Source organism: Arvicola amphibius, chromosome 15, assembly GCF_903992535.2.
Source record: "Arvicola amphibius chromosome 15, mArvAmp1.2, whole genome shotgun sequence".
Taxonomy (NCBI): Eukaryota; Metazoa; Chordata; class Mammalia; order Rodentia; family Cricetidae; genus Arvicola; species Arvicola amphibius.
The window spans coordinates 53050357-53076149 of record NC_052061.1 but is presented as its reverse complement, the minus strand read 5'-3'; the positions used below and the strand labels follow the sequence as shown (position 1 = coordinate 53076149).

The following is a 25793-nucleotide window of genomic DNA, read 5'->3' as shown; positions in this document are numbered from 1 at the left end:
AGGACCCCAGTGTCTCCAAGGGAGAGGACCATACCATCTCCAAGGGAGAGGACCACACCATCTTCAGGAGAGAGGACCCCACTGTCTCCAGGGGAGAGGATTCCACTGTCTCCAGAGAGGACCCCAGTGTCTCCAAGGGAGAGGACCATACCATCTCCAAGGGAGAGGACCACACCATCTTCAGGAGAGAGGACCCCACTGTCTCCAGGGGCATGGACCCCACTGTCTCCAGGGGTGGGGACCCACTGTCTCCAGGGGGAGGACCCCACTGTCTCCCGGGGGGAGGACTTACTGCCTCCCGGGGAGAGGACCCACTGTCTCCAGGGGGAGGACCCCACTGTCTCCCGGGGGGAGGACTTACTGCCTCCCAGGGAGAGGACCCACTGTCTCCAGGGGAGAGGACCCACTGTCTCCAGGGGGAGGACCCCACTGTCTCCAGGGGGAGGACTCACTGCCTCCAGGGGGAGGACCCCACTGTCTCCAGGGGAGAGGACCCACTGTCTCCAGGGGGAGGACCCCACTGTCTCCAGGGGAGAGGATCGCACTGTCTCCAGGGGCATGGACCCCGCCGTCTCCAGGGGAGTGGACCCCGCCGTCTCCAGGGGCATGGACCCCGCCGTCTCCAGGCGAGCGGCCCACTTACTGCTCAAATCGTCTGTTCCGAAGGTCCCCGTCGTTAATCCTCACAATGCAGTCGTTCTCATGAAAGAGATTCTCTTGCTCAGCTTTACCGCCTTTCTCCAAGCGCTTTACTAACAACCCCAGTGTTCTGGAACATCAAGAGTGAACAATTACAGGGGTACTACTCCCTCCAGGTGCTTTAGCTCTATGACACGCACCCTTATAAGCGGGTGCACTAGGGTATTACTGAAACATTTTCAAGGAACACTGAGGCAAAACCCCCAAGGGTCTAAATGATGTGTAGAAACCCATCCTTTCAATCAGTAACAGAAATTACGTTCTGACTTGCCATTATCACCCTTCTAAAACTAAGTGTATACTAAGTCTGCTTCGAAAGCTGACATTGGAGCCTGCTGCGGGTATCAGTGAGTGTCATGGTCCTGAACACGGATGGTCTGATAGATGGCATTGGGAAGTCTGTGCTTCAGCCAGGGGGCCACGCTGCTGGAAGCAGCCCCTGGTTCCTTCACAGCACACACAGGTCATGAGGAACGCCTATCCTCCCTGTGCTTTGGGTTCGAAGGGCTTCAGAGAGAGTCAGAGAAGAGACTCCCTTGTATGTGAGTTGTGAATTCAACAACAGGTCTGACACCTAGAATTCCAAAACCTGGCAAGTCTCTTCCTTAAGTGGGCGATCCACTGCCACGCTCCGGATGAAGAAAACCGGAAGCAGGAAGGCAGCTCAGAGAACTTAGTGTTCCCCTCACTTGCATAGGACACTCAAGGGTTAACACAGAGCAGGGAAGGAAATTTGGGATGGCAGCAACGTAAAAAGACAAAATGATGAGTATCCTTTGTGGTGTTTGAATTAAAACGACCCTACAAGCTCAGGTAGCTGAACACTTGGTCCCGTGGTTGGTGTCCTGGGGGATGGATGTTCTGGAACCTTTGGAAGTTACAGCCTTGCTGGAGAAAGAACATAGCTGGGGGCAGGCTTTGAGATCTATAGCCTTACCCTGTTTCCAGTTAGCCCCTTTGTGTTTGTGGCTTTGTTTGTGCTCTCAGGGTTTCTTGCTCAGGTGGCCTGTGGCCAAGCCTCCTACCATGATGAACTCCTAGCCTGGTGGAACCATAACCACAATGGATTCCTTTTTTGCCATGAGTCACGTCTCATGGCTTTCTATCACAGCCATGGGAAAGACACTCAACAGCTGGTACCAGAGAGTGGGGCTGTGGCTGCGAAGAACCTGGCTGTGCTGACTTTAGGAGGAACGGGGAAGGCTTCAGAACTCTGGAGTAGAAAAGCAGCTGAGGGCCTCAGACAGAGCTTGCTGAGCCATCCCATGCCCCACCCAGCTCAGCACCAACTTGTAAAAAGAGAGTTCAAGGGCTTTTCTGCACAGCAATCCCAAGATAAGATCGGAAGCAAAAATGACTCAGAGTTACCAGCTTCATTCCTGCCCTTTCTATGAGGTTGTTTGATTTTTTTCAGTGCTGGGCAAGCCCTCCACCACTGAGCTAAACCATGAAATCCTACTGAAGACTGTCTTTCTAAATTGTCCTTCTATGTGAACAAATGTATTCATCATGCTAATGTACAGGAAAACATTGCAAGTCGCTGGGCATGGTGGCCCATGTCTTTAATCCCAGCATTCTGGAGGCAGAGGTGGGAGGATCGTTGTGAGTTCTACCCCAACCTGATCTACACTATACGAGTTCCAGGACAACCATGGCTGTTACATAGAGAAACCCTGTCTTGGATAAACATAAACAAATGACTGACCGTAGTGAAACACAGGAGGAAGGAAGTTTACTAATCTAAGCTGCAGCAGCCTCTTTCAGGTAATAATGGGCAGGGGGCTACAGGAGACATGTGACACATGGGACCAGGAAATCGGGAACTGCCTGGACTGGGGTGATAGGACTGTCTGATCCACAATGCTGGAGTCACTATCTTGGGCAGGAGAATGGGTGGGCAATGGACCAGAGGCTGAAGTGTCAGGCACTCTCCTTGTCCTGGAAGCAGTTGGGTGACAGACAAGACCCATTTGCATGTCTGCTTCTTCTGACCCCAAGCTGTCTTAAGGCTGCAGTGAAAAGAGCACAATGTAGTGTGCTCTCTCTCTCTCTCTTTCTCTCTCTCTAAATGGTTTCACGGTGTCGCCCTGGCTGCTGTCCTTGAACTCACAGAGATCCACCTGCCTCTGCCTCCCGATTACTGGATGTAAAGGAGTCACCACACTCCCCTAGGTTTGTATCTCGTAAACTAAACTCATCAGCTAGAGCTTATTCTGAAGCAATTTAAAATAAACAGACCTCTCTTGTCATATGGAAGAATTAGGAGAACTAAGAAGGTCCCAGGGCCTATGAGCTATCATGGTACAGGATGTGCTTGACTTCTGGGGAGTCCTACCAGAGTATCTTAGGGGCGACCATGACCGGTCAGAAGGAGCTAGGGGAAGAAATGAGGGCTAGCTCTTGGGGGCTTTGTTCCAGAATCCCAACCACCCATGCCCCATGCTGGCTGCACTGACCACCAGGTTGAGAAGAGACCCAGTGCTTTATGAATGAGGCTAGGAAGATGGGTGAAGAAAAGACTGCAGGGTGGAGTGGTGTGGAAAGGCCTGCTCCTCCTCCACCTCCGCCTCAGCCTCAGCCTCAGCCTCCACCCCTCCTCCTCTACCTCCTCCTTCTCCTCCTCCACCTCCTTCTCCTCCACCTTCTCCTTCTCCTCCACCTCCTCCTTCTCCTCCACCCCACCCCCTCCTCCTCCACCTCCTCCTTCTCCTCCTCCACCTCCTTCTCCTCCTCCACCCCACCTTCTCCTTCTCCACCCCCTCCTCCTCCACCTTCTCCTTCTCCTCCACCCCACCTTCTCCTCCACCTCCTTCTCCTCCTCCACCTCCTCCTTCTCCTCCACCCCACCTTCTCCTCCTCCACCTCCTCCTTCTCCTCCACCCCAACTTCTCCTCCTCCACCTCCTCCTTCTCCTCCTCCACCTCCTCCTTCTCCTCCACCCCACCTTCTCCTCCTCCACCTCCTCCTTCTCCTCCACCCCACCTTCTCCTCCTCCACCCCCTCCTCCTCCACCTTCTCCTTCTCCTCCATCCCCACCTTCTCCTCCTCCACCTCCTTCTCCTCCACCTCTGCCTCAGCCTCCACCCCCTCCTCCTCCACCTCCTCCTTCTCCTCCATCCCCACCTTCTCCTCCTCCACCTCCTCCTCCTCCACCTCCTCCTTCTCCTCCATCCCCACCTTCTCCTCCTCCACCTCCTCCTTCTCCTCCATCCCCACCTTCTCCTCCTCCACCCCCTCCTCCTCCACCTCTGCCTCAGCCTCCACCTCTTCCTCCACTTCTACCTTCACCTCCACCTCCTCCTCCTCCACCTCCTCCTTCTCCTCCTCCACCTCCTTCTCCTCCACCCCACCCCCTCCTCCTCCACCTTCTCCTTCTCCTCCACCCCACCTTCTCCTCCTCCCCCTCCTCCACTTCCTCCTCCTACTCCATCTCCACCTCTTCCCTCCTCCTCTACCTCCTCTTCCTCCAACTCCACCTCCTCCTCCACCTCTACCTCAGTCTCCTCCTCCACCTCCAACTCTACTTCCTCCTCCACCTCCCATGTGAACCTCTTAAATCAGTTGGAGGCTTTCCCAAGCAATGGGTTTTTCTTATCTTATTAGACTAAAATACTTCTTAAACCTACTCTTTCATTGTTCACTACAATGCTGTTCCCCTCTTATGGTAGAGAAAGGAAGAGACGAAGGGAAGGAGGGAGGGAGAGAGGGAGGAAGGAAGGGAAAAGGTAGAAGGGAAGGATGAAATGGAGGGAGGGAGGGAAGAATGAGGGAGGGAGAGAGGGAGGGAGGGAGGGATGAAAGTAACATGCCCACTAGGTACAAATCTCAATTCTGAATAATTAAAACAAAACAAAAATAGACATTTACATATCTCTCTTTCTTTAAAGCCTTCCCTCAGAGATGCTGAGCTGTCTCTCTGGGGAACAGGAGGAAGGAGAAGCTCAGAAAGCAAGCTGCTGGAAGCTGCATCTCTGTGTGTGATTTTTGGTTGCATAATTAGAAATTTAACTGCTCAGATTATATTAAGGATTCACCACTACATTTTTACAAGGTTCATTAGCCTAATTATACACTTAATTCAAACAAACTCAGTTGCACATGTTAACATTTTAATTCTAAGTATAAATTATAACCAATGATAAAACTGAAAATAAGTAACAAATGTTTAACTGACATTTAAATTGGCTGAGTTAGTGTGAGTTTTGCTTTGATAATCTCCACTCCCACAACCGCCATCCAGCTCCATGAGGACAATCACAGTTGATCTTGGTAAATGCTGACATGCTACAAACATGACAACAAAGGCAGGGGATGAATGGGTTTCCTGGCAAAAAAGACCTTGTCGGCTCCCCAGGGGTTAGAAGTGGGAATTAGCAAGTGTACATGACTTAGAACCACGGTCGTGGCCACAGAAAAGAGCCTCAGAAGGGCAGTTCAAACTTGATAGGGATTTCAGTTAAAATAACAATCCTGGTAAAGAGGAGATCATGTTCAACAGACAAATAAAAAATGATTTTAGGTAACACAATACCCTATACAAATAATGTTTATAACAAAAAAGGTTTTAATTAAAAACGGAATTCTTGTAAAGAATCTGGGAGAGGGCTCGCCAGCATCTGTGAGGCCCTAGGCAGGATGCCCAGCGCAACCACAAAGTACAGGAACTGGACAAAAAGGCGGATAAACATGGGGAGCTTCTTTACATCAAAGAAGAAATTAGGCATTGTTCTACTGCGTTGACAAAAAAACACAGTTTTTCTAAAACTATAAAAAGGACCGAGGCAGGTTCAACCAGGTACCTGGAAGAGCTCCTGACAATGGCTGGCCCCGTGCAGGCCCAGTACCATCCATGCTCTGCCTCAAGATGGCTCAGATTCCCTGGAGCTGGAGTTACAGGACAGCTGCTGTGGATGCTGGGAACAGAACGCTGGGTTCGATTTCTGTGGCATCTTATTTATGCACGTGTATACATATGTGGACATGCTACGACATGGTTGTGGGGGTCAGAAGTCAAGACTGTGGAGCCAGGGTCTCCTTCCAACATGGGAGACCCAGCAATGGAACTCGGGCTTCATGTTAGCAGCAGGCAGCTTTCCTTGCTGAGCCAAGCTTTTGGCTTCTGGCTATAATTTATTGACGAATGTTTTCATGCCACTGTAAACAGCTGCTTCCGTGGTGCGTGCAAATCTGTGATGTCCACACCTCTAGGAATGGGACTGTTAGATTCTGTCTTTAGAGATCACTTCAAGACTTTATATCTTAAATAAATATGACAACAACAACAATAATAAAAAATCCCACAAATCTCCTTAAATAAAACTGATAAGCATCTAATTACAAGTTGCATAAGAAAAGGGAGTATAAAAGAAAATATTTAGTAATAAAAGAAAGAGCCTTGGAAGCAGGCTGTGCTATGCTATGGCATGTGTTAGGCACACTTGTCTCTACTGGCAAAGACTTAGAACCTTTGCTGCATTGTCTTCAGCAGCACTGCGATGCCAACGACTATCTCCCAACCAACTGGGCACACTTGTGTGAGCATCCTCCGCTGGAATGTGCTCCAGGAATCACTACCTTTCCAGAATAACATCTCTAGGACAGAGCGCTTATTTCCTTCAAAGAATGGGTCAGGCATAGAGTGCTTTTCAGCGGCTTGCACAGCAGCCAACATTCAATAGGCTCAAGTCTTTTGAAGCCCTGCAGCATGTGGAGGATATCTTTTAAAATACATCCTTCTCAAGTCCATCAAAGTGAATATACAGTCTAACAATTTTATACCTCTGGCCCCCAGTTTGGTAAATGATTTTACATCTTGTTTTGTACTGACCCAAGGTTATACTATAATCATATTTCTGTATCATTGAAAGGCCTCAGAAAATTTGTCAAGTAATACCACGGTCAGGATATGTCATTACCATTTTATTTTATTTTTAATTTTGACTGGCCTTGAACTTAAGATCCTCCTCCTTCTGCCAGTACAGTTAGCCTGCAATTTTATTTCAAACTAATAGCTCTGGATAGTTCTTAGAAGTGTAAATTACCCTAATTCCGCCAAACAGTGTCATAATTATTTGTTATGAGTGTCTTGAAAGTATTTGCAGTTGTGACATAAAGTTGCTTGTCAAGTGAGAGGGGAATGAAGTAACAGATGGAAAGATAAAGTGTTTCAGAGAAATGAAACCCAGTGAGGAGTTCTGAGTGGAGTTAGCTCACCATCGTTGTGAAACGTCTACGAAGAGACATAAGCAACGCAGCATCATAGAGGAGACAATCCTGTGGGCTTTCTTGCTGCCTGTGTCTAGGCTCGAGTCAGTCACCCAAGGCAGAGCTGGGAGATGAGCCATCCTTAATGCTGCCAATGAAGGCACAACGTTCAACTTACTAGAGAAAATAGCCTACCAAAGAGTAGCCCTGGCAAGGTCAGAAATGAAGCTGCCACAGCCAAGTGGTTGTAAAGCTCTCTCCCACCCTATTCCCCAAGCTTAAATTCCTGTCTTCCCTCACTATGTATGACATCCGAAGTAGTCCACAAATGTCTCTTCTCTATGCATAATTCTCATTCTGAATTGTTTAGAATTGTGATATTCTAAATAAGAAAGCAAAGATTACATGTACTTATCATTTCTATAAAAAAATCAATATTCTGGGGAAATTATTCAATTAGGTATGGCTCTGAATTTGAGACGGCCCAAGACTGAGAAAATTTTCATGATAACTATTCTTGGAGATTTCAGTATGCACACCTGTACTGCTGTGTTCCCACTAAAGAACATGTGGTTCCATCACGACTTCTTCTGCATATATTCCTTTCTGCTGTATCGTTTTGCTCAATCTGCCTGGGATTCCAGCTCTCTTTCCAACTTGCCATTACATTTAAAATCATCCTCCACCACCAGCCATTCTCAGTTTCAAAACTCAGATACTGCTCTTCAACCAGCTCACAGATCATCTACCAGGTAGCTACAGCAAGCATTATCATATAATTATAATTTATGTGAAATTATAATGAATGATTTCCTAGCTATTGCTCCACCTATACTGCAAGTCCCTAGAGGAAAAAAAAAATGGTGTACTGTTCACTTTGTTTTCTGATGTCCACTTTCTTTACCAATGAAAAGTTTCTCTCAGGGTTTATGAGGGTGAAAAACAGTGTTCTGTTGATCTTTGTTTTCTGGCACCAGCATCCTCATCACAAGGTGGGGCCTCTCCGGATTTCTGTCAGAACAGAAAGGACCATGCCCAAGCGTTTCTGAAGGCTCTAGTCTCTTGGAGATTGGACAGAGTCTAAGCAAATTTGTCCATCTCGGTCAATGTCCACCCAACTCCAGAGAGCTAGAAGCATCAGATTCATGCAGACTATTGTAGACCCAGGGTCCTGGCTAGTATTTTTTTTTGCCAACTTAACACAAGCTGGAGTCATCAGAGAGGAAAGAGCCTCAATTAAGAAAATATCTCCATAAGATCCAGCTGTAAGTCATTTTCTCAATTAGTGATCAATACAGGAGGGCCCAGCAGGCTGAGCAAGCCATGAGCAGCAAGCCATTAAGCAGCACCCTGGCCTCTGCATCCTCTCCTGCCTCCAAGTTCCTGCCCTGCTTGAGTTCCTGTCCTGATTTTCTTGGTTGATGAACAGCAACGTGGAAGGGTAGACTGAATAAGTCTTTTTCTCTACAACTTCTTGTTTGGTCATGGAGTTTCATTGCAGCAACAGAAACCCTGTGACACCCAGCACGCACATTGAGTGACAACCAAGTTCTTCTGTCCTGTTGCCACGGGAGACTGGTGATGCCGGGAAGGGTTTATGAAGAGTCTGCTTTTCATAGATCAAAGACTTTGTTCTTTATACAGGAAAGCTGTGTATGATTTTCCTCATGAGGAGCCAAATTACAATGAATTAAAAAGGACCCAGCTCCAGAGCTGATGGTTCTAAAGGAGAATTTGTTTGTTTACTTGGATGGGTTTTGTGCATCCAAACTCAACACCATGGTAACCACCAACTGTGGTAGGCTTTGCAATATTTTTCTGAATTCACCCTACTGGCAGGTTTATTTCTGTTTTCTCCTTTTGCTTTAGGCTTGTCGTCTGTTTATTTTATCCTAATGTCTTTTCACAGTGAGGTAGGAAATGTGTGATACAAGAGAGAAAGTAACATGTTTGCAATAAAAACACTGGTTCAAAGTTGGCACATACACGATGATCTTATTTGTGATAAATTCCAGCTCACGGGAAGTTTCAGATACATCAGCACGGGGAAGCTATGACCCATGCATTTTAACTCACAGTTTCTTTTGAAAAAATTCTAAACATCTTTAAAAGAAAACAAAGCCAAGATACCTTTGAAAAATATTTAACTGAAAGTTGCTTGAAGATAATGTTTTTCCAGAGTTAAAAGTAAAAATAAAAGAGAAAAAAAAAAAGAAAAAAAATGGAAGGAATAAAACACCACCCCAAAACTGAAGGTGAAATTTTATCCATCAAAATGCAGGACTCATGGTGCTTCAACAGAATGTTCATAAATTCACTTTCCAGCTTCAAGTAAATCCACAAACTATATTTTAAGCAAAGGAACAACATAAATCTGGACTTGCAGTCACCATATTTAATAGGGAAAGCTGTACAATCGCTCAAAGACTTAAGACTAGAATAGCCCATGTTTGGCTATGTGCTAATTCATACTCCGCCTTCCAGAACACGCTGCACAGTAGTTTTTAGCACATGTGGCTGGCTCCCTGTCACCGATCTGGGATCTCACTGTTCCACATGCAGAGCCTCAGGCTCTAGCCTTGACTCGCAATGTCCGTGCTGGGCTTTCCTAAGTGACGCTGGTTCTCAGCCGTGGTTCTGTGTTCTTAGTCATCTGTCTACATTGACAAGTGTGGCTTTCTTGTCTGTGTTCCAGGTTCTCTATCGCTGGTCTAGGTTTTGGTCACTGAGGTAGGCTCCCAGTCCCTTAGTTCTCCGACATTAGTATAAGGCAACTCCCCTCCTCCCAAACACCTAAGTATTTCCTAAAGGAATAAAGTAAAAACACTACAAGGACTAAGGCATAAACATGCTTCACCAGATAAGTACAAAGCGAACAAAAGGAAGGGAAGTCGCATATGCACAAAGCTAAACCCAGGGATGGAGAAGGAACACCCCACCTGGCCAAGGCATCTGCCCAACAAGCAAGCCTTAATACCAAAATTAACCAACACTATTGGAATATAATAAAACGTCCAAAACAATTTTATTACATGGTTGCGGGGGAGAACCAAGAAAACTCATTTGACATTTGTAAACTTTAAGGAATCATATTCTTTGCAGTAATGAGGTTGAAAATAACAGCATAACATTTGGTGCCTTGAGCATTTGGAGATTCAAGTCGGCTTGCCCAACTTTCTAAGGAATTTTTCAAAAAACCACCAGTATCTTACCTAATTGCAGAAGTAAGCTAACAAATATAAACTTAAAACATATTCCTACCTAAGATATCCAGGTAATTTTTTTAATTACACAATTTCTTTTCCCCAGATAATTGCTGTAGCTTCCCCAGGGTTTGTAAATCCAGGCAGAGTTGTTAGCTCGTGATAGAGTCCAGGAAGTCGTAGCATGAACTAATGGTATGTTTGTTAAGGTAATCTGAACATGCGTGCCCTTCCTGCGCACAGAACCTTCCATGGCCAGGCTACGTGTACTCTGTAGGTATGTATGTATAAAGGAAGCAGCAGCTGACGCCATGTAAACTTTCCGTTACGCATGCGCAAAGTCAACGCAGAGAACAGCAGACATTATGATCAATGAAAAACCTGCAAGATACATTACCTGCCGCCTCGCGCACTGAACGGCACTACATGGATCCCCAGAGGCCCTCCATCGTTGGGGACTTGTACGAGCTTTACCATATCACTGTGAGACAATGGATGAATGAGGGAGCATGAACGTGGACGGTCAACAAAACCAAAACAGAAACAAAACAAAAGCCGCCAAAACACAGACACACACAACAGAGGAGAACCCCACGAAAACCCCACCAGGCGATAGGCACCCAAGTACACACTCAGCAGCGCAGGCGTGATGAAGGAGGCAGCGCTGAAGGACGCCTACCTGGATGCTAGTCTGATGGTAGGGAGGGAGCAGTCACCAAAGACAGCTGACTTACAAAGAGCACAGAAGGGGTCCTCTTGGACCATGCTCTTCTGAGCAATATGACTTCATGATCACTCAGCACCCAAATGTCTAACTTGAGAAGTCTAAGGTTAACTAAATACAGGCATTGTGGATACACAGCTCAAGAGAAGTTACAAAGTGTTCCAATGCATGTCAACGCATCCATTCTCCCAATAACCCAATAAGGTCCTAGAGGCTGGCCGTCCAGAGGAGATTGCTAACACCTTTATGGCTCACTCTGATGATCCATCCCTATTCCTAAGCTGCAGAGAACTTCGAGGGGGTCTATGGAGCGTATCCCTCAAATGTACCCACTAAAATCAAACACTCTTCCTGTTTGCTGCTGATCCGTAAAATTATGAAATGTATTCCAGGAACTAACACAGAGCTAGCTGCCTCTGAAGAACTAAGCTTGGTGTGATGGCCAGGAACTGATATTAAAGTCACTTCTATGAATGTTAATCATTAGTGTTGCCTTGAGATTAATGGAAACTATAGTAGACAAAGGGTAAATTTTTAAACTACTTAAGAGATGTTGCTTTCTTGGAAGATTTTCCAACACATACACACAATTTCAAAGAGCTGTATGTATACCAATCAATATTTGGAAATAGGATTTCAGTTAAGTGACTATTTTAAGCAATGTGGAAAATCACAAGTGACTACCAGTGGATTTGACAAAGTCATAGAGTAGTTTTTATATAATACGAAATGCCAAGTTTTCTAACGCATTTCTTACATAAGTAGTTGGTGATAACATGGTACTACGACTGTCCCACTTATACAGAGACTAATGCGGTTTCTGATAGGGACAGTCAACAAAGCAAAACAGAATCACCTACATAGGTTTTAACTGTACAGACTAATTAAAATAAAAGTCAGGTGTGGTGATTTATGCCTATAATCACAGAATCCAGGAAGCTGAGGCACGAGGACTGTTATAAATTTGAGACCAAATTAGGCTATCCAGAGAGACCTTTCTCTAAACAAACAAACATATTTGTCCACACAACTAAAATGTTTACTTAAGTAACATTATGTATAGGTCATTTTTCATTCCATTATTTAAAAAATCCTCTTTTAAAACTGCTGATACTATTTGAACACTGTCATTTCTTCAGTGAAGAAATGCATAATTTGGATAGCTTTATTTTTATTCTATATTCCATTTAAAAAATGATGGCGTGCCAATCATCTCTTAAATTGAAGTGTCACAAATGCTGCCCACTTAGCTGTAAACCCATCCTAGCTGAGCTTGCTTGACCCCACTATGCACGCTTGTAGCAGCTTCCCTTAGAAGCCAGGAGAACGCTGGTTATTTATAAACAGTGTTGTCTTCAAGTCATGCCCTGCACACCTATGATGTGGCATTCATCATCCCATCAAGTATCTTTATAGACCCTGTTTCTTTGACTAAATTGTGCACGCATGTGTGTGTGGGGGGGAGGGGGGACAGACCAATGAACACTTTATCCAACTAGTATTTAGAATAAAATTAATATGATTATCTTTTAACTTAGCAAACTTGAATGAATGATGAACACACAGACAGATGAAGCAATCTGAAAAACGGAGTTTACAGAGCTGTTAACATGACAGACAATTTCTATCAAATACTCTGTTAATCTAATTCAGACGTTTTCGCTAAAGCATGAAACCCAGGGCAGGTACACATGAACCTCCATACCAAGAAAGACGTTCTTGGGGAAAATGAAGCGAGGCAGGCATGGGTTTGACCGAAGCACAAACATTCTGCACGCCATATGCTTCTGCAACACTTAACTGCGGTCATGATGCTCCACATACACAGGACAGACTGAGGCGAAATCACAGGAACTTACTCGAGAGAAAAGTTGGGCATATTCTCCAAGCCAGTATCAGCGTGTCCAACAGGCTCCACTCGGCTGCTGTCCTCTTCTGTGCCTTCTTCATCCTAGAGGCAATGTGAGAAGAAAAGCGTGCAGGGTTATGACGGAAACTGGACAGCACGAGGACCCTGTTAAGAGGTCCTGTGTCTAGGGAGGGGTCCTTGGCTGGTAAGACAGGAATGTCTTCCTCGGTAAGCAAGGGTCTCAAGAGTCAGCATGTCCTAGGAGACACTCCCAGGATAGGACAGAAGACTGAACTGCAATTGATGCACATTTATTTTTATCTCTTTATTTGCAATTGATGCAAATTTGTTTATCTCTTTATTTGCAATTGATGTACATTTGTTTATCTCTTTATTTGTACACCACTTCTCGAATGCATGGTTTTGGTAGTAATAATATGGCTGCCGTGATGTGATATATTCATAGGTGAACATCTATATATTGGCGATTACAGCCTAAAATACCTCAAAGGCCAGAAGAGGGGGTGCCAATAAACCATGACCACCTACTAAAGACGTCCCCCTCTTTACCGACCCACTCAGCTTGTCAAAGTGAGAATGTAGCACGGGAAATTCCAAGCCTAAAGTCCTTGCTCCAGGGAGGTTTCCCGAAGTCTTTCACAGGATCAAAGTCTCGGCTACAAAGACTCTTAATCTGTTTCAGCGAACACAAGACCCAAACACACTCATGTGTATGGTCCTTGTACTTGCACACTGCCTTGGAAAATGCACTACTGTGTCACAGATACTACTGAGAATGTTGGTATTCCAGAAGACGAAAGTGCAATAAATGTTGCTTGCATAAATAAATGAAATATAACCTACCCAAGAGCATACCTTAGTTTGTCATCTTGCCTAATGTCTTTTCATTAAGGAGTTCACTAATCAGTCCATAGTTGGCTCTTCTAGATCACTTGAATAATAATGAACATGCCTGATTGTTATCAATGTTCATAACTAAATCAACTATTTCCAAAAGACTCATTTTCCAAATACAATGGTTCAGAGGGTCAAGTGTATTTCAACTTGAACTATCTGGCAACAAGAATAGACTCTGTAAAATCTGTCTAATCAAAGCAAAATTATCCCTCAGCAATTTCTAGAGTTGTCTAGTTATTAAGAATATCTTAATTAATCTACATCTATGATTATAAAATAATTTAAATAATCTAGGTGTATATAACTTTATTTTATTTCTCCTTTATTTCTATTTATTTTTTTATTGCTTGTTTCACAAGAAATTTACTAAATCATTTATTCTGGGAAAGGCAGCCCACCAGTAAAGAATGTTTTATTTTATTTGAGACAGGATCTCATAGTTCAGGCTGACCTCAAACTTGCTTTGTTACCTAAGGATGACATTAAATTCTATTCTCTTTCCTCCTCCTTCCATATGATGGGATAGGCACATGACAATGCCTGGCAAATTTCTTATTTTTCCTCACATTTAAGTTATGGTGTGTGTGTGTGTGTGTGTGTGTGTGTGTGCGCGTGAGAGAGGGGGGGGATCAACAAAATGGTAGCAGGACAAACCACACAGAGCATTCCTCAAGGCAGCTTAGAGAAGGCAGATCATTTCAGCCCTTCCTGTCCTCTCTTAAGAAGGCAGGGTTCTAGCTGTGGCACACGACCTGGGAGGGGCAGACGTGCCCACGCATCCTGCATGCCCTATGCTGAGGAGCTGGGTTCTTGAAGATTGATTCTCCAGCGCTTTGAGAGGCTCTAATATGCACTTCTTAGCCATCTATCTCTCTTAAGCACCGGCACATAATACATCTCAAAGGTTAACAGCATCTTGAACCTGCCTACGAACAGCACTTTGAATGTAAACACGCACGCCCTAAATGATGCTTCTCCATTGGGAGTTGGGGGTGGAGAGATGGCAGGATCGTTTATAAGCCAGATGTAAGGCAAAAAAAAAAAATGATTGTACAGGTTAAAGACATTTTGTTTTAAGATATATAAATAATTTAAGTCCCACTGAAATGTCACGTATCCCCTGCTGAAACACCTATGTGGCACCAGGAACACAGTCACATAAATGATGCCCTGAATACAGAGACACACCAGGAAGAGGCAATCTGCAGACTATTTCCCTAGAGTAGGTACCCCCAGGCTCTCAAGCATGGAAAAGACTCTAGAGATCTGGGTACGGTGGTCAGTTTGGGCCACAATACTTCCAGTCATGAGACCGCACGCAGTTGCCAAGGGAACCACGGATTAGCTTCTCTAACTTTTTGCATGGGTCAGCATCAGTTCCTACACAGTTTATTTTGTCTTTTAAAAGCTTGTGCATACAGTTACTGTCAGCAAAACTAAATACTGCATCCCGCTGTAACCCTAATAAAAATAAGCCCTGCTATCACACAATCAGTATTTAAGGATGGCGGCATTAATTTAAGCAAGAGGCCAGTAAGGAACGCCCAGGTCAGGCACAGAGCAGCCTCCAGCCCTTTGTTAATTAAGAACACAGAGGTTAAAAGCTCAGGCTGAGGGGTTAAAACACCTGAGGGTGATGCTGATTCTGAGGGAGGTCTGGTTACTACTTTCTTTGTCTCTATGTCTTCTGCAAAATGGGGACGAGAAAGACATGCTCCTTTCTGGAATGGAAGGGACTAAGACAGCCCATGCCCCAGTGAAGCAAGGCATTGGAACACTGTGTCTGCAAAACTTGGCAACTTACATATGTCATCAAAAGCAAGTACTGGGGATGGCGAGATGGTGAAGTACATGCACAGCTTGTTCAGCGGATCTGAGTTTGGCTCTCAGCACGCGCATCTCGTGGCTCGACAATCATATGTAATTCCAGCTACGGGAGATCTGAAGCCTCTGGCCACTGTGGACGCCCACACTCATGTACACTCCGACACAGGCAAATAATTAAAATAAACAAAAATAAATCTTAAAAAAACCCCAAATTCCAAGAATTTGACAAAGGAAATACACCTTGACAAATATTTTAAGGTGATTATATACCAATGGAACACACTTAAAATTGTATTTATCTTTATGTGTATGAGTGTGTGCTCCCATGAGTTTGTGTGTATCGTATGTGTGGAGGAGTCCATGGAGGTCAGAAGAAGGCTTTCGTTGTTCTGGAATTAAAGTTACAGTGGCTGTGAGCGTCCAGGAGGATGCTGGGAACTGAACCCAGGTACCCTGCATGGGCAGCAAGTGCTTTTAACCATTGAGAAATCGCTCCAGTCCCTAATATAATGTATCTTATACAGTGATGGTAAACTTGCCTACTCTCCTTTTAGATTCTGCATGCCTTGCAAAATAGCTTAATATAAAAATACTGCCCATTCAATTACATGAAAATTCCACACTTGGGAAACTTGTATAACACCTGATGTTTATTGTGCTTTGCTGAACACACAGGATTTTCATTGTGAAATGCCTCTGGGATGACAAAAATCAAACATATATATGCACACATACAGCACCTGGTGGGGGAAGAAAACACTGTGGATTACCAGATAAGGAAATATCCAGAAAGCAAACGCCAACAACTGTGATGACATCATGAATATATGTAGTTATGACATGCCATGTCTTAGCAATCAAAGCAACTGTGGCTTCTGTGATCTTAGCTCCTCCAGAGCTTGTGGGTGAGCCTGTAATACCTTTACAGACTCTGCCAGAAGATGCAGGGCTAGGGAAGACAGGCAAAAACCAATCACAACGCCAAAGCCAGTTTGCTCCTTACACACAGCAGTTCCCATCCAGCTTTCTCAAGATAGCAAGCAGAGGGGGTCCTGGCAAGCAGGGATCCAAGGACAAAAGCCAAGATTGCCGCGGCTGCAGAATGAGACACTATGCCTATGGTCAGCACTCTGTACTGTGCAAATATCCTCAAAACAAATCCGTACAGAATGGAGGACCCCAGGAACCCATCAGAACCAAAGTGTCCTTAGGTCACATACTACCTGTACAGGTTGGTTTGTGTGTCAACTTGACGCAAGCTAGAGTCATCGGAGACAAAGGGGCCTCAGTTGAAGAAATGCCTCCCTGAGACCCAGCTGCAAGGCACTATCTCAACTGGTGATCAATGTGGGCGGTGCCACCCTTGGGCTGGTGGTCCTGGGTTCTATAGAAAGCAGGCTGAGCAAGTCAGTAAGCAGCACCTTCCATGGTCTCAGCATCAGCTCTTGCCTCCAGGTTCCTGCCCTAACTTCCTCCAGTGATGAGCAGCAATGTGGAAGTGGAAGTCAGAGAAACCCTTCACTCCCAAACTTTGCTGTTTGGTCACAGTGTTTCGCGGCATCAACAGACACTTAACTAAGATGAGAGCATTACAGAGAACATACTAATAAAAGCGTGAGAGTCAAGTGAGCATGCGTAAAGAGTACATTTTCAGACATGCACAGTCTTCTTTAGGACTGCATCCTAGCAAAATCCCAGAAACTCAAACAAAGCAAGGAACTCCTATGGAGTCTTGGATGGAGGTGAAGGAGCAGCTTGTGTTCACACTGGAGCAGAAGGCTGATGATATATGGAAGGCAGTCTCAAGGAAAGAGAAATGGTAACCAGTCATGGACAGGGCTGGAAAGACGGCTCAGTGGTTAAGAGCACCAGCTGCTCTTCCAGAGGCCCTGAGTTCAATTTCCAGCAACCACACAGTGGCTCACAACGATCTATAATGGAATCTGCTGTTCTCTTCTGTAATGCAGGCATACAAGCAAACAGAGCACGTATACATAAAAATAAATATTTTAAAATAAAAAAAATAATTTGGGCAAAAAACAGGCATTTTAATAACCCAAATAGAGAGCGTGAGTTGGAATATGTACCTTTTGATACATATTGACAAAAGGATGTGTATTGACAAAATTAACATTTTTTTAAAGTAAAAGAAATTCACTTGGAGAACGCAGGCAAGAGTAGAGATTTATCAGAGCACCTAGTTACCACAGGTGTGCACGGCTTTATCTCTGCTGCAGTGCAGCAGCACAGGTTGAAGCTGTGGGGGGAGCAGGGGACAAGGGGCACTGGGGACAGGACTAAACACTGTGTTCCACTACGGTGCTCCCCTACGGTGCTCCCCCCACGGGGCTCCCCCACGATTCTCCCCCACGGTGCTTCACCACAGTGCTCCACCACTTTATTATATGCAATCTCTATACTTTATTTCCTTCTCTTATATTTATGAAAATAACTCATTCAGCATTCTGAATACTTCCTCTGGAATTATGCCATGTTCTAGAACATTTATTCATATGAATAAATTTTTGTTTGTTTATTTGTTTAGGTTGTATTTAACCAGCCTGTCTTTTAACATGGAAAACAGTGAACGTTTGATACACACAGCAGAGCGAGATGTTTGAGGTCAGTTCATCCAGAAAGAAAAGCACTCTGTGAAGTTCCCTTGCCCAGCTTCTTGTGAAACATCGGCGTTCTAACGCTCTTTGTTAAGCCAACCTTGGGGTTAGTGCCTCAGAGCACGGCTACACACTTCACCTTTGGGTGAGAAACACTCGTGCAAGCCATGCAGTAAGAAAAACTAACGTTGCCTAACTAAATATCATCTAAATGTGGAGAGTTTGAAAAATTGGTTCTAGTTGTCCTTTATTTGAGCACTAACTATCTTTTGATCTTCGTAGAAGAAAATGTCTGAAGCCCCAAAAGTTAGGTGGATACCACTGCAAGATGAATAAGAGTAATTAGAAAAGGTAGGACTTGAATCCTGCCTTCATCCATTGCTGTGTACGGAAAAAGTAGATTGTTACAGGATAGGGAACAACAGCACTCTGGCTGTTTCACGGTGCTACCTACATCCAAACAGACTCAATCACCACCTGTCATTGTACACACAGTATTCCAAGCAACTAGATGTTCTGAAAATAAAAGACCACAATGGTAAAAAGCCATTTATCATTTAAAAAAAAATCACTTCGCTGAACACTAAAATTTTATTTCTCTCTTCACATTTCCTACCTGCCTATCACTAACTTTTATGCTTAAATGTAAAGAGGAAATAGGTGAGCCTGTGGTAACCACTCAAATTTACAACATGTTCTCTAAAATACTCTTACTACTCTTAACAGAATCAAAAATTTTAAATAATTATACTACAAAGAAATGTCTATTAAGTGTTCCTTCTCACACTTTTGACAGTAATTGGATAATTTGCCCAACTTAATGAAAGACATATTACTTAATAAACTACAGCATCTGAGAGAAAATATTTTATTGGATGTAGACACAATGAATGAAGCTATACTTTTTATTACATTTGATAGATAACTCTAGAGGGACATGACTGTCAAGTCCTCTGAGAACTGTGACAAATATTCCATAAGGTGTTTGTGTAAGGGGCTTCTATAAGGAAGTATGCAACTCCCTGACAAACTGGCCAGTTCCCAGGGGAACCAGAGAAAATGTCTGAGACCAGACTTCACAACAGAGTGAAAGATCATGTCACCCTTCCAAAGAGACAAAAGAAGGAAGTAGGTGATACAAAGCGACCCCATGGCCACTGCTTTCTACAAAAGAGTTTTAGAAGGTAGGAAAGACCAAATCACAACAACATGAAACTAGGCAGGAGCTGGGGGCTGCCACACCAACATTCCCAAAGGAGAGGCAGAAGGATGGTGGGTTTGCAGCCAGCTTGAGCAACAAACACACTGACTGGGGAGTAGGGAGGCAGAAGAAGAAATCATTTCATCTTGTAGGCCATAGGCATCTAAAAAAAAACCCCTCACTTTGCTTAGATTGTCCAATTTAGTGGAATATGTTTTAAGGGCCTATCATAATAGTTTTCTGAATGTTATTAGCATCTACCATAATGACTTACTAATTTTATTATCTGGGGAGGAGTGCTCCCTCTCCCTTTTCCCTCTACCTCTCTAAAGGTTTTTCAATGCACAAAACAAAATAGAACAACAACAACAAAAATCTAATTCAAAAATCCTCTCCACAGACAGGACAAAGTTGTAAGATCCTGTAAAAATGAAACTATCTACTGGAACAAGGTGAGCAGTGGCCTACAGTTAACTGTCAATAGCTGACTAGAATAATACCCACTGGCTTTCTGATGAACGTTAATGACCAGTACAATTACTTAGGGATAGCTGGGAACTGTGCATTTTGCAATATGACTAACGATATCTTCTGTTGGCCTTGAGAGCCAATTTATTGATGGAGGCTGTTTGTTTTGTGTCCGGCTGCTCAGCCCCAAAATAATTATACAGAAACTGTATTAATTAAAACACTGCTTGGACCATTAGCTCTAGCTTCTTATTGGCTAACTCTTGCATCTTAATTTAACCCATTTCTATTAATCTGTATATCACCACGTGGCTGTTTCTTACCGGCTAAAGTTTCGGCGTGTCTGACTCTGGCGGCGGCTCCATGGTGTCTCCCCAACTCTGCCCTTCTCCTCCCATGCTATAGGCCAAGACGGTTCTTTATTCATTAACCAATAAAAGCAGCACACAGACAGAAGGACCTCCCACACCTTCTTCTATCAATAGCACCTAATTTTCATTAAGGTAATGCCTAAAAGTGTTCGACCACAGGACATGGTGGCACACACCTGTAATCCTAGCACTTGGATGGCAGAGGTAGAAGGACCCCAATGAATTCCAGGCAGCCTGGACTATGGAGTGAGAACCTTTCTTTAAATAAATAAATAAAAGACAAAACCTTTATGATGTGGGATTCCCCTCCGTATGCTATGAATATGTTTTCTTGCCAGTGGTTAATAAAGAAGCTGCTTTGCTCTATAGCAAGGCAGAATACAGCCAAGTGGGAAATCTAAACAGAGATATAGAAAGTAGGTGATGCCAAGGAGACACCAAGGAGCTAGCGAAGGAGACAGATGATGGAGCGTGGACGGTAGGACACAGTCTCATGGCAATGTACAGATGAATAGAAATGGGTTAATTTAAGATGTAAGAGCTAGTTAGGAATATGCCTGAGTCATTGCTCAAACAATGCTGTAATTAATATAGTTTCTGTGTGATTATTCGCGTCTGGGCAGCCAGGAAACAAACGAGCAGTCTCTGTTTACAGAAACATACATATATAGTAAAGAAATCTATATTAAAAATACTATAAAGGTTTTGTTGGAGGGAGCATGATACACACGGCAAACAACCTATTTACTCAGTGTGGACTTCATTTCAAAATGTCAAATTTTCCTTCCTTTAAAGTTCTTTTATCTCCACCACGCAGCAAATTTGAAGCTGACCCAGAATATATCACACCATGTCTCAAATAAATAAATAACCTTTAAAAGTAGGAATTTTACAGACTGAGGTTAAAGCAACAAAAAGAAAACAAAATGAAATAGAGGGCTAGGGAGATGGCCCAGTGGGGAAAGACAAGGCTGCCAGGCTGAGTTCGTGCCCATAACCCACATGGTGATGGAGAGAGACTCCTCCACAATATCTCCTGATGTTCACAAGTGTGTCCACATACATACACACTACATAATAAAAATAAAAATCAATAAAAATATTTAAATTGGTAACAAAGAATCTTAAGGAAATATTGACACTAATAAAGGCATCTCCCCAAAACAAAATGTTCAAAATTTAAAAACATGTTTCAATCATAGCGCCAAAATTACACACACACACACACACACACACACACACATGCATACACACATACTAGTACACACACACACACACGTGCACACGCGCACACACACATACTAGTACACACACACATACATACACACACACGTGCGCACACACACACATACTAGTACGCACACACATACATACACATATACCACACACACAAACACATACACCACACACAGACACTCACAATCTACATGTACATATATACAACAAAATCCTTTAAAGGACCACAGAGAGCATGTACTGTGTACTTGGCAGCCCTCGTTAACTCTGTCATTCTCACCCCTGTATCCTCACAGTGTCTTTACAGAGCAGGACCGACTGCACACCCACATGGCAAGCCAGTGGTCATCTGGGCAGGGTGTGATCCGGATGACTGAGCTGTTTCTGACATCTTTCTGCACACTCTATATGAAATGCACGGTAGCAGACTTGAACAACACACCTGCGTGGGAAATCCTGCCTCCGCCCTGCCCTATTTACTTCACCGAGTCCAAATTACTGCTTTTTTTCCCAACCTCCCAACTGTCACTCTCAGTGATACGATGACCCTGAGCCTTGCCATGTGCACTGAAGATGGCACACACCTTTAGCCCTAAATCCAGTTCCTTAATCTGACCACAAGAAACAAAGCTTTAACAATCTCACTGTGATCTGACTGTGATGAAATTGTGGAACCCGCCACGTGGGAAAGAGAGAGAGCCCCCATTCTCTCAGCCTTCGAGGAGAGCTGCAGGCACCGCGGATGTTGGTTAATCCTCACAGTGATGAGCAAGTCTTACTGGGGAACTGAGGTTGGAGAACTGCATTTAAGTTCTTCAGTTTCACCGGGCTTTTCCATCATTTCCTACTTGTGGATGCGACCCAGCGTCATCAAGGAGTAAACATGACCCAAGGAGGAGGGCTAGTGTCAGGAGGAAGACTTGTGAGAAAATAAAATTTATGAGGTAAAAAAACTAAGTTCTGAACATATAATATTTATTTTTATATAAAATGAGAATTTCTATTAACTTGTTTTTGAGGGCTTTTATTTTAAGAAAGCAGTCAATAATGACCAGAAGGGGTAGTTCAGGAAGTGTTCTGGAGCATCGTGCAGGCAGTCAATAATGACCAGAAGGGGTAGTTCAGGAAGTGTTCTGGAGCATCGTGCAGGCTTGCAAGGGACTTTGACTATATCTTGTAGCGTATGTATCCCCATAATTGAAGGATTTGCTTTTAAAATACACAATAGTTGCACAAGTCTCTTTTCACACACAGACATGGCTGCCGTGCAATTTCTCAGGAGGGCAACTTTGTTAAGAATCAAGACTCAGAAAGTAAGCAAGGCACGGGAGGACAGTTCCTGGCACCGTCTTAGTGGCCAGGAGACACAAGGTGACTGGGAAGGGGCACTGGTGGAGTGAGCGCTATTGTCAGAGATTAGTACAAGGGAGGGAGAGGTGAGGATGGGAACTATTGCTGTGCCAGCCTCCAACACACTAGCTGTTTCTTCTTCTCTTCTTCCTCCTTCTCCTCCTCTTCCTTCAGAAGTCCAGGCTCAAGAGAGTTTACAGTGAACAATAATTACAAGTGGCTGGAGACCGTTCATGTGATATTTTGACAAAGAATGTGGCTGCTTTCGGCTCTAGTCCCAAGAACTTTCCTGAGGCTGAATTAAAAATTAACAGACTGGGAATTTCTTTGGTGGTGGAGATTTCAAGACAGTCAAATATTGACTCTGTCATGAGGTTATTAATACTTTCGTGCTGGTCTACGATGCAGAAGAGCAAGCGAGGCAGAATGAAATACACATTTTACACTCCGAAGAGAAAAAGAGCACCAGGAAATTTAACAGCCAAGCCTGGTGATGAAGGAGAAGAGGAGACTAAGGTCTGACCTGCAGTGGAATACAGGCAGGGCTGCCCTCGTGGCTTTCCCAGTGTGCTCTCTGCTTCCTGCTTGTGCCCTGTGATGTGAGCTCTCAGCTTGCTGTTACAGTCACATGTCTGGCTGCCTCCAACTTCTCTGCATGTTGGTGATAGCCTCTTATCCCAGTGACCCATAAGCCCCAATAACAGCCTTCCTTCTAAAAGGAGCTTCAGCCAAGATGTTTCATGACAGCCATAAAAAGGAACTAAGACGGGTCCTCATCAAATAAATTAGACAACCGAAGAAACTACCAATGAAAAGAATGGAGCACGAATGGAGGTAAGTAAGAAGCGACGGGGTTTCTAAGGGAGAAGCAATCCCAACAGTTATCTCTTGACAGCAAGCATGCTCTGGTCACTACTAATTATGAAGGTGCCGTTAGGAAACACTAAGAGAAACATTTCCTTCCAGAAGTCCCAGATTTCATTATTTTAAGTTGTTGGTCACCCAACAAAGAGCCACACTCAGGTCCTAGACCAAAATCCTCCTGCCAACATACACTCGGACATACACTGGAACAGGCATGGAGTTACCGCTCTCCCGTACAGTGTGATAACTTCACAAGTGAATGGTACCCACTGGTTTACACTGACAACTAGTAAAGAGATGAAGGAGATGGAGATGGAAGTGAAGCGAGCCTCTTCTCTCCATGTTCTAGTTGAATTAAATGCAACAAAAGCTAGAAGTGGGAGTCCCCAGAGAGCTATACTATCTCTAATCAAACAGGAAACTATTTTGTTTGTCGCCAGAATGTAGCAATGATTGAACTGAAGGCTTCACTTTAAAGTGTGATTTTGAAAACTTAATATTAGTAAAGCTTCCATGGTTACGTGGTTCATAATTCCCAGAATATGATACAAATGTCAAGCTAAATAGAATAAACTATTAACTCTGCTGTGCTTGCCGTGGCTGGTCCATATGGTAGATATGCATGGGCTTGGCGTGCAGGAAAGCTTGTGCCTCCCTCACTCATTTATAAAGAGAGTAACAGCATTGCTTCGTTGAGCTTGTATGAGGTTAAAGGGAGTAATTAACACGAGGTTCTGAGAACATTGCCTTGTAACTATTCGATGCTAAGTAAGCTAAAACTGCCTTCTAGATACATGAGGATAAAAACTGAATTTGTAACAAGTGAATGCCCTCCAACCTCTGTGGAACACAGTTGAGTAATGGCAGCTCACACGCATGAAGCTGTCCGAGGGGACGACATACTGGTACAATGCCATATTTATTGTTACCATGAAAAGACATAGCTTCTCTTTCCCAATATATATAGCCATTCAAATCTAGTGTTTGAAATCATATACTTCTTTGTGGTTCGCAGGTTAACAATAAAGTATGTTTTCTATAATATAAAATTTTATCAGCACCTTTATAAAACTTTTAAGATAAGTTTATAACTTTGGTAATTTCTAATTTATTATAATAGGCAATCATCAATCAACAAGTCATTTGCCGAAGGACGTATTTCCCTTGTATACTGCTGACGAATAAGCCTAGGGCCTGGACATACTTGAGAAAAAGCTCTCCTGCTGAGCTAAACTCCAGGCTAGTCACAAGACATTATATTTATAGTAATTAAAGGATTATTCATCAATAAAAACATTTAAATATTTAAGACCAATTTTCTTGGAAGACATCTACAAAAGACTTTCAAATAAATGAGAATTTGTATTAGGGAGGTTTCCTTCATGGGGAGCAGACAGCTGACACAGCCATCCTAACAGAGGAAGGACTTGTGGTGAACAGTTTGGCAGGAAGGGTAGCATGGCTTTTGAGACATCATGGCATGAAACAAACCAGAAAGTAAGGATGCTCATGAGGTAAAGGAAAACAGAGGGTGGGCTGGGCCCTATTATCCACATCCTAGGAATGCAGTCAATACTTCCTTCTCCCCGCTCCCTTCCTAACTCCCAGACCAACAGCACCAGGAACCAAGCCTGTGAAACACGGGCCTTCAGAAATACTCCAGGTAAGAATTACAGCATCCTTTCTAGTTATTCAGTGACAGGTCACTCCTAGAAGGGTCAAGTCCACCAATGTCTACTGGCTTCATAGCAAACCACACTGCTCCACACTCATCTTCCGGCCTCCTGCATGTTTGTATACCCTGAGAACAGAGGTTTGGATTGTCTGGTTCAACACTTGTTATATAGGTTACCCATTCAGCTGGCCAATTGTTTTCTAGACGAGTTATATAAAAATGTTTCTGGGTAAGATATCAACATTTAAATGATTAAGCTGAGGAGAAGAAGACTCTCCCTAGCATGGTTGGAACTAATAGAATCAAAAAGCTGAGTAAGAGGAAACGTGTTTTGCTCATTCTGGGAAATGAGACGCACTGGTCTTGCCTCATTTTTGGACTGAACTGTTTAGGTTCTTGAGCTTGTAGTCATGGGAGGCAATTTAAACAAATAGCCAAGGGTCAGGGGTGGGCTCCAATTCCATGGATATCTGGGGAATCTGTGAACTCTAACCATGCCAGGCAGTTGCTTAAAAGAAGCTTTCCTCTTGTGGTGCACAGCTCCACTGTACAGTGTGTGCTCAGCAGCTTAGCATGAGAAACCCCAGGC

At 43.9% G+C, this 25793-nt stretch overlaps 1 protein-coding gene across 15 annotated transcripts in view; it reads right to left on the bottom strand.

The window, feature by feature from the left end:
• Pard3 (par-3 family cell polarity regulator) overlaps positions 1–25793 on the bottom strand; it is a 516377-nt gene that overhangs the window by 224486 nt on the left and 266098 nt on the right. For all 15 annotated transcript variants that reach the window (XM_038312958.2, XM_038312952.2, XM_038312953.2 and 12 more), the window contains 3 exons: positions 12690–12781; positions 10504–10587; positions 644–769 (listed from right to left, as the gene is read on the bottom strand). In XM_038312958.2, the coding sequence (XP_038168886.1) occupies positions 644–769; positions 10504–10587; positions 12690–12781 (302 nt within the window). The remainder of the gene's footprint in view (positions 1–643; positions 770–10503; positions 10588–12689; positions 12782–25793) is intronic.